Source organism: Panthera uncia, chromosome D4, assembly GCF_023721935.1.
Source record: "Panthera uncia isolate 11264 chromosome D4, Puncia_PCG_1.0, whole genome shotgun sequence".
In the NCBI taxonomy this organism is placed as follows: domain Eukaryota; kingdom Metazoa; phylum Chordata; class Mammalia; order Carnivora; family Felidae; genus Panthera; species Panthera uncia.
This window is the reverse complement of record NC_064807.1, coordinates 31,355,896-31,368,254: the sequence shown is the minus strand read 5'-3', so window position 1 is coordinate 31,368,254 and position 12,359 is coordinate 31,355,896. Positions and strand designations below refer to the sequence as shown.

At 39.6% G+C, this 12,359-nt stretch overlaps 1 protein-coding gene across 1 annotated transcript in view; it reads left to right on the top strand.

The window, feature by feature from the left end:
* Positions 1 to 12,359, top strand: part of GLDC (glycine decarboxylase) — a 98,549-nt gene that overhangs the window by 45,343 nt on the left and 40,847 nt on the right. Inside the window, exons 9-15 of the mRNA XM_049634590.1 lie at positions 4,814 to 4,919; positions 6,117 to 6,256; positions 6,862 to 6,942; positions 8,562 to 8,659; positions 9,165 to 9,249; positions 9,412 to 9,453; positions 10,579 to 10,721. Of these exons, the coding sequence (XP_049490547.1) occupies positions 4,814 to 4,919; positions 6,117 to 6,256; positions 6,862 to 6,942; positions 8,562 to 8,659; positions 9,165 to 9,249; positions 9,412 to 9,453; positions 10,579 to 10,721 (695 nt within the window). The remainder of the gene's footprint in view (positions 1 to 4,813; positions 4,920 to 6,116; positions 6,257 to 6,861; positions 6,943 to 8,561; positions 8,660 to 9,164; positions 9,250 to 9,411; positions 9,454 to 10,578; positions 10,722 to 12,359) is intronic.

The window sequence follows — 12,359 nt, the reverse complement described above, 5'->3', positions numbered from 1 at the left end:
TGCATCCAAGTAAGTTAGCATATAGTGCAATAATGATTTCAGGAATAGTTTCCAGTGATTAATCCCCTATGTATAATAGCCAGTGCTCATCCCAACAAGTGTCATCTTTATGCCCCTTGCCCATTCAGCCAATTCCCCCACCTATAACCCCTCCAGCAACCCTCTGTTTTCTATATTTAAGAGTCTCTTACGTTTTGTCCCGCTGTTTTACTAGTTTTGCTTCCCTTCTCTTATGTTCAACTGTTTTGCATCTTAAATTACACATATGAGTGAAAGCATATGATATTTGTCTTTCTCTGACTAATTTCACTTAGCATAATACACTCTAATTCCATCCATGTAGTTCCAAATGGCAAGATTTCATTCTTTCTGATTGCCAAGTAATAATACACACACACACACACACACACACACACACACACACACCACATCTTTGATGGACATTTGGGCTCTTTCCACACTTTGGCTTTTGTCGATAGTACTGTTATAAACATTGGTGTGCATGTGCCCCTTCATAACAGCACACCTGTATCCTTTGGATGAATACCTAGTAGTGTAATTTCTGGGTCATAGGGTAGTTCTATTTTTAATTTTTTGAGGAACCTCCATCTGTTTTCCAGAGTGGCTGTACCAGTTTGCATTTCCATCAGCAGTGCAAAAGGGTTCTTCTTTCTCTGCACCCTCACCAACATCTGTTGTTGCCTGAGTTGTTCATTTTAGCCACTCTGACTGGTGTAAGGTGGTATCTCATTGTGGTTTTGATTTGTATTTCCCTGATGCTGAGTGAGATTGAATAATTTTTCATGTGTCTGTTTGCCATCTGGATGTCTTCTTTGGATAAAGAAGTTTGAGTTTATTTTATTTATTTATTTAACAATTTTTTTTAATATTTATTTTCTTAGAGGGAGAGAGAGAGAGACAGTGAGAAAGAGACAGCTTGAGTGGGGGAGGGGCAGAGAGAGAGGGCAACACAGAATCTGAAGCAGGCTCCAGGCTCTTAGTTGTTAGCACAGAGCCTGATGCGGGGTTCCAACATATGAATTGTGAGATAATGACCTGAGACCATGACGGATGTTTAACTGACTGAGCCACTCAAGGCACCACATTTTGAGTTTATTTTTGTGTATGGTGTAAGATTGTGGTCCAGGTTCATTCTTCTGCATGTTGCTGTCAAGTTTTCCCCAAACCATTTGCTGAAGAAACTGTCATTATTCCATTGGATATTCTTTCCTGCTTTGTCAAAGATTAGGTGGCTATGTGTGGGGCCATTTCTGAGTTCTCTATTCTGTTCCATTGATCTGTGTGTCTGTTCAAGTGCCAGTACCATATGGTCTTAATGATTACAGGTTTGTAATACATATTGATGTCCAAGCCATCAGCCTGCCAGGTGGCACCTCCCTCCCAAATTTTATCTCAGCTGGGACTGTCTTTCCATACCCCTCATTTCTGAGGGCCCTGTGGCTTGAGCCCACTCCAACCCTTTGGGGGAGGGTCTCAACAAGCAATGCCTGTGTGCCAGTTTGCTCCCGGGAATGTTTGTACAATTGCAGTATTGCAGAGGTTGAAAAATTCTGGCTGGGTGCTGTCTTGCCCCAGAAAAAGTCCATGCAATTTCATGGCAGTAAATGTTCAAGGATTATGGTAAATCGGAACATCTAGCCAGCACCAGATTTCACCACCCCCTGGCATCTTTCCTCCAATGCCAGCAAACGTGACTATTCTTCGGGGTCCATTGGGATCTTTGCCTGTGGGGAGACCATAAGGCCTCTACCAAATGCTCTCCTAGCAGGGGAACCGCTTCTCCCTGTGTGGCCTTTTGCCTCTTTGGACCTCACTGCCTGCTCCTGGGGATTTGCCCCTCCTGCTGAGCACCACCAGGTATTGAGCTGAGGAATTTTCCAGTCTGCTCTCCTCTGTTTATAGAGTCCTTATGGTATCAACCCTGTCTTTTCTCCTCTTCTTGTTCAGTCACTTGAGGGTTCTTCCACTCTCTCTTTTCTCTCCAGTTACTTCTGGGGGGAGTGCTTTTCCTGTACTCTCCCCCTTTGTCTCTTCTCTCTTCTCATAAACAGCTCCCTACCCTCCATGCCTTCTCTCTCCCCCAGTTCATCTCTCCCTGCCACTTACCTTTAGCTTAAGTTATGCAGATTGTTGTTTTATTCCTCAGATCAATTTTCTAGGTGTGCAAAAGGGTTAGCTGCATTTCAGAGATGAGAGAAGCCCGCTGCCCCGCCATCTTGGCCCCTCCCTCCCAAAGTCTTGAGCAAATTTTAATCACGAGCTTTTGTTTACTCCTTTTTTAAAAAATTACTTTCTTTAAGTATACTAATTAACTTTATCCAGATTATCCAGAAAATTCAAATTTTCTCGGTCTTTATTTGTCTGAACTTCCTTTGGAGTTCTAATGCCTTTCTAAGATTTCTAAAAATGATTTAAAAATTTTAAGTTTATTTTTAGAGAGACCACTAGAGTGCAAGTGGGGGACGAGCAGAGAGAGAGAGGACGAATCTCAAGCAGGCTTTGTACTGTCAGTGCAGAGCCTGATGTGGGGCTCTAGCTCATAAAACATGAGACATGATCTGAGCTAAAATCAAGAGTCAGTCACCCAACTAGCTGAGCCACCCAGGAGCCCCTAAAAATGATTTTACTAGTCATCAATTTGTTGGCTACTCAAGAATCACCTCTGGATTAAAAAGGGACATGAACCACCATCTACAAAGCTGTTACAATGAGAGGCTTCCAGAGGATTTTGTGATTATGAGGCCTGAGTTTTAATTCTCCTGTAGTAGTCATAAGCATTTAGATACACAGTGTCATGGATTGTTTGACTTGCCCTCTTCATAGCTGGAATGTATTGTAGTACTTCTACATTTCTTTCTTTTTTTTATCTTAATTTTTTTTAATGTTTATTTTTGAGAGAGAGAGACAGAGACAGAGTGCAAGCAGAGGATGGACAGAAACAGGGAGACACAGAATCTGAAGCAGGCTCCAGGCTCTGAGTTGTCAGCACAGAGCCCAAAGTGGGGCTCGAACTCACTGTGAGATCATGAGATCATGACCTGAGCCAAAGTCAGACACTAAACCGACTGAGCTACCCTGGTGCCCCAACAACTAGTTGTTGTATAGAGTCCCACACGATAGTCTAAACTCTCTTGGGGAATTTTGGCCCAATGAAGTCCATTTCTCTGTTTTCAGATGTTTTCTTTTCCTTCCCATTTTCTTTATTGGCTGTTGGTTTCAGTTTCTAGTATTTTTTGTGAACAGTTTCTTGTTTTCCAGTGGTCCCATGGTTTCCTTCTAGTAGCCTAGCAAAGAAAATATGCACCTGACACTAGATCCAATAATGAACACCTTCCAACTTTAAAGCACTGTGTTTTTCAGGTGTTCTTCCCACTCTAGGATGATTGACTGTGAAGTTGACCTTGAACTGCTAACCTTGTACATTAGTAGAAAAGTCACTAGTGGGACTGGAAATATCAGAGTCTAGGTGCTAGACCAGTAAAATAGGAGGGGCTGTGGGAGAATGGAGTGGACTGGGTAGGGAAGGAGTCTGAGACTTGGTTTTGGACCAATTACCTGGGGGGCAAGGATGATATTGCATGGTTAGAAGATTGCTTATTGGCAGGATCTAGGATGATAAAGCCAATAAGGATAAGACCAAGAGGAAGAGAAGCAGGAGGTGGGCCTCCATCATTTTCCCCCTCGTTGTCACTTATTTTGGTCTCTCATCCTAACCATTCTCTTTTTATCCTCCTTCCTGACCTACATGCCATCACAGTGGGGCCTTTCCTTGCTCCCCATGCAGGACTTCCTCACTGAAGCGTCATTGGAGTTGTCTGTGTCCCTTATTTCTGAGAAATTTCAATGCCATTCTTTCCTATTTTCTGTCACACAAAAACATATACTTCCCTGTAAATATTTTTGTGAAACTTCAGGCCAATGGTCAAGGGGAGATATCTTTACTTTAGAAAGTGACCTTGCTATGAGCAGAGAGGAAATAGCCAGTAGATTCTGATTTTCTCTTCCTAATACATGTCCTGAAAATTTATTTTGGTTTTATTCCACTGCATCCTTCATTTTCATATTTGGTAGAACCTTGCCACATAATCCCTATTCATCTCTTGGTTTGCTGAAATTCAGTGTCTAGTGCTTTAAGTTCTCAGAAGATATGTTCCCTGAGTTTTTTTTTTTTTATTTAATATTTATTTATTTTGGGGACACAGGCAGAGTGCAAGCAGGGGAGAGGCAGAGAGAGAGGGAGACACAGAATCTGAAGCAGGCTCCAGGCTCCAAGCTGTCAGCACAGAGCCCAACACGGGGCTTGAACCCACAAAGCACGGGATCATGACCTGGGTTGAAGTCGGACACTCCCCAGAGGCCCCCTTGAGTTCTTATATATTTGAAAATTCCTTGTTGGTTTTATCCTTGAATAACTGATTGAGTATAAAATCCTTGGATATCACTTTTTTTCCCGGATGACTTTAGTGCTCCATATCTTGCAACATTAAATATTGCCCATCAATATTTAATGACAGCTTGATCTTCCCCTTATGAGTGACATGTTTATATTGCATCAATGAACCTTCTCCTTTATAGTCGTCAAATTTGATCTGGGTATATTGGATGTTGTGTTTGCCCCTCAGATAGTCAGGTAGGTTAAGAATGGTCTCCCCCTCTCATAGTTACTGCAGATCATTTTGTTTTGTCCCTGTTTTTAATTTTGGCATTTCAAGTCAAGAGAATACTCCTTCCCACTAATTGTCTTCCATCATGTTATTGAACATGGTTCCTTAAATGCTGTTTGTTGTTTTAGGCTCTTTTGGCGAATATGGCTGCCATGTTTGCAATCTACCATGGTTCTCATGGGCTGAAGCATATTGCTAGGAGGGTACATAATGCCACTTTGATTCTGTCTGAAGGTGAGTCATTTATCTGTTTAAAAACTTTCGAACATAACAAGACTGATAAACCTGAGTAAGTAAAATAGAAAACTCACTGTATGTCCAATACTGTATTCAAAATTAAAAGTCAAATAAGAAATTACTTCAACATCTATGATATACTGAGTGTTAAAAATTTTAATATGGATTTTTCTTATCCCTCAACCCCATAAACGAGAGGGATGATCACTCAGAGAAAAATGACCAAAGATCATGAAGCATAAATTATTTTATTTATTTATTTATTTTAATATTTTTATTTTTTGAGAGAGAGATACACAGTGTGTGATCAGAGGAGGGGCAGAGAGAGAGAGAGGGAGACAAAGAGTCTGAAGCAGGCTCCAGGCTCCGAGCTGTCAGCACAGAGCCTGACACAGGGCTCGAATTTGTTAACTGTGAGATCATGACCTGAGCCATCTGAGCCACACAGATGCCCCAAATTTTAGAAGAAATACATGTACAAATCAATGGCCAATAAACATATGACATTTCAGCCTCACTATTAAGGAAATGTAAATTGAAACAATAGTGTTTCTCCCATTACTTTGGCAAAGATTAAGAAGAATGCTGATGTTGGTATAACTTTTATGAGGCCTTTTAAAATATGCCTACATTTGGGACCAAAAATTCTACTCTTAGAAATGTATCTAAAGGAAATAATCAGGTGTCCATTGAAACATTATTTATAATACCACAATCTTGAAAACAGCCTAAATGTCCAAAAAATAATTGATTCACTCTGGCACATGCATACATTTGAATATTACACTGCCATTAAAAATAATGATATAGTTATTGACCTGTAGAAAATAAAAATATTCATGATATATTAAATTTTTTTAAAGTGTAAAGAGATGTATGATATATCACACATGCACACATACACACATACATTACAGTTCTAGAGGAATACACACCAAAATGTAACCCACGGTTATTCCTAGATGGTGATTATGGTGATTTTTCTTTTTATATGTATTTATTTCATAATACTCTCTACTATAGTAATAAGCATTTAATTTATTTACAAAAAAAAAAAAAAGCAGTTACCAAAACACTGGCTAAGACCAGAAATAGACAATGGTTAGAATTTACCTCTTTATTTCTCTGTGGAATGCCAAGAGCAGAGGAGCAGATCTCTTTGTTGGGGACTGGTGGCTCTCCTATCTTATCTAGGTCTCAAGCGAGCTGGACATCAACTCCAGCATGAATTGTTCTTTGACACTTTGAAGATTCAGTGTGGCTGCTCAGTGAAGGAGGTTTTGGACAGGGCCACTCAGCGGCAAATCAATTTTCGGCTCTTTGTGGATGGCATGGTAAGAAAAACTTTTCCATTTCTTTATATATTCTCTAAGATTTCATAACTTTACTCACTAAAAATTTTCTTCTTTATTTAAAAACCCAATATTTAAATTTTAGGCACAATCTACGTCTTACAAACAATTTTGTTTTCCAACTTTGAACATTGTGACCTTCAAAGGATAATTCATTCTTAGCTTTCCTTAAGACTTTATGTTTTCATGTATGATACTCCTAGGCACATATTTTGCTCATAATACTCTTCCTAGTATGACTGTTGAAGTATGGTGTCATACCCAGTATGGTGTGATAAGCACCTTAATGAAGTAAGTTAAAGGAAGAAAAGGATAAGTCTATCTAGCATCAGTAGGGGTGACCTGCAGGCATGAGACTGCTGGGGTCCAGAAATGGTTCATAAAACCTAAACTAAACTAAACTAAACTAAACTAAACTCGTCTAGTCAACTTCACCTACGGGCCAACTTGGGTATAATGGCACCCTGATAGTTTGAAACAACTGAGAGTTTTATCTAGCACCTTCTTCCCTTTGACCTCTCTTGGGGTTTCTCCACTGGTCTTGGAGTTTAGGACTGATGTTTTCCCTTTAATTTTCATTTCTGCAGCTTGGTATTTCTCTTGATGAAACAGTCAGTGAAAAAGATCTGGATGACTTATTGTGGATCTTTGGCTGTGAGTCATCTGCTGTAAGTAAAATAAGAAGATACATTTCTCTCAATGAGTATTTGAGGTGTTGTCCAAGATAGCTGTGCCTCTTGTGATTCCAAGTGTGAAACTGGGTGGACTGCTGTTAAAAATTATGCCACTGACCATCCCCTATAGCTAGTGGTCACTGCTGTGGGCCCTAGCTAGGAACTGGAAGTCAAGCTAATTTGAAGGATGGTTAATGGTGTTTAATTCAAACTGTCCCAAATGGGGAATCATGACATTGGTGTCCTGGTTATGTCAATTCTGGGAAAATACTCATTCATGTAACATATTTATTGAACACCTAATATATGGCAGGTAGTATGTTAGGCTCTGAGGACTCTGTGAATCTAAGATGGCACCGTTAATGACCAGGAGGCTGAGGCTGGAGAGGTTCCAGACACTTGGAAACTATAAAGGCTTAGAGGCCAAGGATTATAGTGAGAACTAGACACAGTACAGTGTGACTGAGTTGATTTCTGAAACAATGAAATTGCAGGGCCATGTGAGGAGAAAGGTTACACTTGCAGGGATAAAAAAGAAAGTGGTCAGTAATAGGTTCTGTCCTGGTTGCCTATGCACTCTTTAACAAGGGACTTATCTAGAGTATTAGATAACAAATATAAATCATCAAAGAGATATCACACTGTTCTTTTTTAAGCCTTAAGTAATAAATAAGACTGAATAACCCATATTCTGTCTAGAATTCTGCATTAAATTTAACCACAGGTATTTGTTCCATGCATTTAAGGAATATTTATGAAGTATCCACTGAGGGCTCTAGATGGCTATACTATCAGCCTGAGGCAGAATGAAGAACAAGACATGTATTTATATATTCTGGATATTAACCCTTATCAGATATGATATGGAAACATTTCCTCCCATTCTGTGAGTTCTTAACTCTCTTGATAGTGCCTTTGATATGCAGAAGTCTATTTTAATTAAAGTCCACTCTATTTTTTCTTTTGTTACTCAAAAGCATGTTACTCATGCTTTTGGTGTCGTATTTAAGAAACCAAAATCTAAATCCAAGGTAATGCAGATTTGTGCCTATGTTTTTCTCTTAAAGTTTTATAATTTTAGCTTTTAAATTTAGGTTCTTAGTTCAGTTTGAGTTTTCCTATATGTTGTAAGATAAGGATCCAACTTGATTCTTTTGCATGTGGATACCAGTTTTCTCAGCCTTATTTGAAGAGATTGCCCTTTCGCCCATTTTAGTGCGTGTATTTTATTAAACTTGTTGGCAAATATAAAAGCAGTGTCAAGTGAGAATCCTTACTTGAGTGGTATCATCATAACTTTTTTGGATAGCACTTTAAAATAACTTCCTGGAACTTGCTTCATTACTCAAGGAACATGCAGGAGAAGTTTTTTGGTGCAGTGGGGGGCATAAAAATTGTCATATTTCCTTTTTATCTGAGGCAGAGGTCAACAGACTTTGAAAATAGTGCTCTGGACAATGGCCACAATTCATGACTCCTGATACCTTTTACCTAACCATGACAGATGCCAGGGAGGTGGGCAGTGGTAGTAGATCTGCAGTGCTTTGTCAGAATGCATGCTGAGCAATTCAAGGCTTGCTTCCCTTCCTTTACTCTGTGGTCTCTCCATGCAGGAGCTGGTTGCCGAAAGCATGGGTGAGGAGCGGAGAGGTATTCCAGGGACTGCCTTCAAGAGAACTAGCTCATTCCTCACACATCAAGTGTTTAACAGGTTTGCTTGGGTGTGAGACTTCTGCATTGTGTACTGTGGCTCAGGAGTACAATAGAGAGTGGCTTCTGAATCCACCTGTGAGATGGATCTGGTTTTTGTAGCTCAGCCATGGCTCACTAAGAAACCATTGCCATAAGGATTCCATTCCTGATTGTGGCAAAGCCACCTGTTGCTGGCTCTGCTCCATTGGAACTGTAACCCCTAACCCACTTACTTGTCAGGAAGAGGGGAGTTTGGATGCATAGTTGCCAGGCTGATGTTCATACTCAGGAACTCAACATCCTCTTTTTCCTAACCTGACCACAGGAAGCTTCTTGTCCTGGTGCATCCCTGAGGTTTGTGGGGGTTCTATGTCCTTCCTTCTGGCACTTTGTTAGCATGTTGGCTATGGCTCAATTTGATCTGTAGTTTGAAGGTAGATCTCAGTGTGTCTTATCTTTCAGGAGGATGTGCATGGACTCTTAGCTCATTATAATGGCCCAAATCATGTGTTTTGTGTTCATAGCTATCACTCAGAAACAAACATTGTCCGATATATGAAGAAATTGGAAAACAAAGATATTTCCCTTGTTCACAGCATGATTCCACTGGTAATTGTTGCCTTTTATTCCTGCTTCTATCTCACGCCTGGTTCCACCTCTTTGGGTTGCAGCTGATATGCTGCAAGAGGAATGAAGGGGTGGCCATGTTGGGAGATCAGAGGGATAAGAGGAAATCATTAATGTGATATATTTTGGATGTGCTTCTTAAAGGGGTCCTGCACCATGAAGCTCAACAGCTCATCTGAACTCGCAGTAAGTAGGAGGTTTTCTTAAAAACTTTTCTTAGGAAGGAATTTAATAGGAGCAGTGTTCTAGCTTGTACATAAGTGGATAACTAGAGAAAGCTACTGGGACTGTGATTTAGTAACTGTCTAAATAATTCTTTACCTGGTATTCAACAATCTCAGGACAAACCCTAGTTTTATTGCGACTTGGTCATTTAAATTTATGAGTAAAATTATTTTTTTAATTAAAATAAACATTATTAATTAAATTAATATATGTAATTAATAATTAACTAATGTTAAAGTATTTATGCTTTCCTACCCCCGTTATTTATTTATTTGTGTACTTTTTTAAGATTTTATTTTAAGTTATCTCCTCATCCAATGTGGAAATCAAATCACAACTCCGAGACTAAGAGTCATATGTCTACTGAGTGAGCTAGCCAGGTGCCCCTCCTATTCCCCCTTTTAAATCTGCATTGTAAAAAGCTTTTATCAACTTGGAGTTTATTATGCTCAGTAGAATTCAGAACCTTAAGCCTTCTTTCTAGAAATACCAGAAGGGTATGGACTGGAGGTTTTCATTTATTTCTTATATCAACGGAAGATTTGTGTAACCTGATCATGTAGTTGGTAAGTATCTCTACTAGGCTAGGATCCATTTTAGCAAAACTATCTTCCTTTTTTTCCATACAACAAATGACATCAGGCAAAGGAAATCATGTTATATTGTTATTAGAAAGGTTTTCCCCATTTACTTTGGTTTATATCTTGTTCTGCTCAATGAAGACAGAATAATATAGGTGCTGTATAAGAGTTTGAGTAAACCTTACCTGCAACAACTCATTGGATTTCATGGATATAAATATATTTTGTTCCTGAAAAGATAGAAAAAGTTTATATTTTTGTGTAAGTTCCCTTTCTGGGCTTTTGTGACCCACTTGTAAAATGATGGCAATAACAGTATTTATCTGTTAAGATTGTGGTGAGGTTTAAATGAATATATTTAAAGTGCTTAAAACAGTGCCTAGCACATAGTAAGCACTCTTTGTGTTAGCTATTACTATACTCATCATCATCATTAAAGTTAGTATTGGTAATTACTATTACAATATGTACATATGCATGTGTCTTCTACCCCATTGCTCTTCAGCCTATTACATGGAAGGAGTTTGCAAATATCCACCCGTTTGTGCCTCTGGACCAAGCTCAAGGATATCAGCAACTTTTCCGAGAGCTTGAGAAGGACTTGTGTGAACTCACGGGCTATGACCGAATCTCTTTCCAGCCTAACAGGTAAGAGATTTCTTCTGTCATTTCATCTATCTCATGTGGTATAACACCCACTCCAAAACTTGGAAGCTTGAAAAAACAATTTATTATTTCTTACTCTGAGAGTTGAGTAGACAGTTGAAATCCACTGGGGCGGATGGCTAGAAGGTCCATTGTAGTCACATTCACATAGCCAGAAAATTAGTGATAGGCAGCTGGCTGGGAGCGCAGCTGAGTATGCTGACCTGGGTCTTGGTTCTTGCCCATGTAGACTTCTCCATGTGGTTGCTCGAGTGTCATTCCTCCTGGAATGTTGTCTGGGTTCAAAATGGAGTGTTCCATAATGGAAGAATGTGGAAGCTGCAAACTCCTTAAGGCTTAGCCTCTGAAGTTTCACAGTGTCATTTCCAGATGCTATGCTATTTATTCAGCAAGTGACAGAGTCAGCTCAGTTTGCATGCAAGAGTGGATGATACATGGGTGTGAATGTCCAGAATTGAGGTTCATTGTGGGCCGTCTTTGGAAACTAGTTACTACATCCATCAATGACATAGCATAATAATTAGAATCAAGTATACATTAACTCCTAACTGGAAGCCACGTCTCAATCCAGTAGGGTCAGGAGACCCTAGATCCTGGTTCCTTCTGTCACTAACTTTGAAAGTTCCCTGCCAGGGGTGCCTGGGTGGCTCAGTCGGTTGAGCATCTGACTTCGGCTCAGGTCATGATCTTGTGGTCTGTGAGCTCAAGCCCCGCATCAGGCTCTGTGCTGACAGCTCAGAGCCTGGAGCCTATTTAGGATTCTGTGTCTCCCTCTCTTTCTCTGCCCCTCCCCTGTTCATGCTCTGTCTCTCTCTGTCTCAAAAATGAATAAAACATTAAAAAAAAAAAAAAAAAAAAAAAGAAAGTCCCCTGCCCGCCTCTGGCCTCTGTCTCCTTATATGTAAAGGATATGTTTTTGAAGAGTGATATTTATATATTTATTTATTTATTTATTTTTAGCACTCTAATTTTATTTTTTATTATTTTTTTTAAATTTACATCCAAACTAGTTAGCATATAGTGCAACAATGATTTCAGGAGTAGATTCCTTAGTGCCCCTTACCCATTTAGCCCATCCCCCCTCTCACAACCCCTCCCGTAACCCTCAGTTTGTTCTCCATATTTATGAGTCTCTTCTGTTTTGTCCCCCTCCCTGTTTTTATATTATTTTTGTTTCCCTTCCCTTATGTTCATCTCTTTTGTCTCTTAAAGTCCTCATATGAGTGAAGTCATATGATTTTTGTCTTTCTCTAGTTTCACTTAGCTTAATACCCTCCAGTTCCATCCATGTAGTTGTAAATGGCAAGATTTTGTTCTTTTTTGATTGCCTAGTAATCCTCCATTGTGTGTGTATGTATATATACACCATATTTTCTTTATCCATTCATCCATCGATGGACATTGGGCTCTTTCCATACATTGGCTATTGTTGATAATGCTGCTATAAACATGGGGGTGCATGTGTCCCTTTGAAACAGCATACTTGTATCCCATGGATAAAGAATAACAGTGATTTTTAAAAGCAGAGGGCTCTAGCAAAATCTCCTGGGTACTTGTTAAAGATACAAATGTCTGTGTCCCTCTCCAGACCTACTAATCGTAATCTCCAGCAGCTGGGAC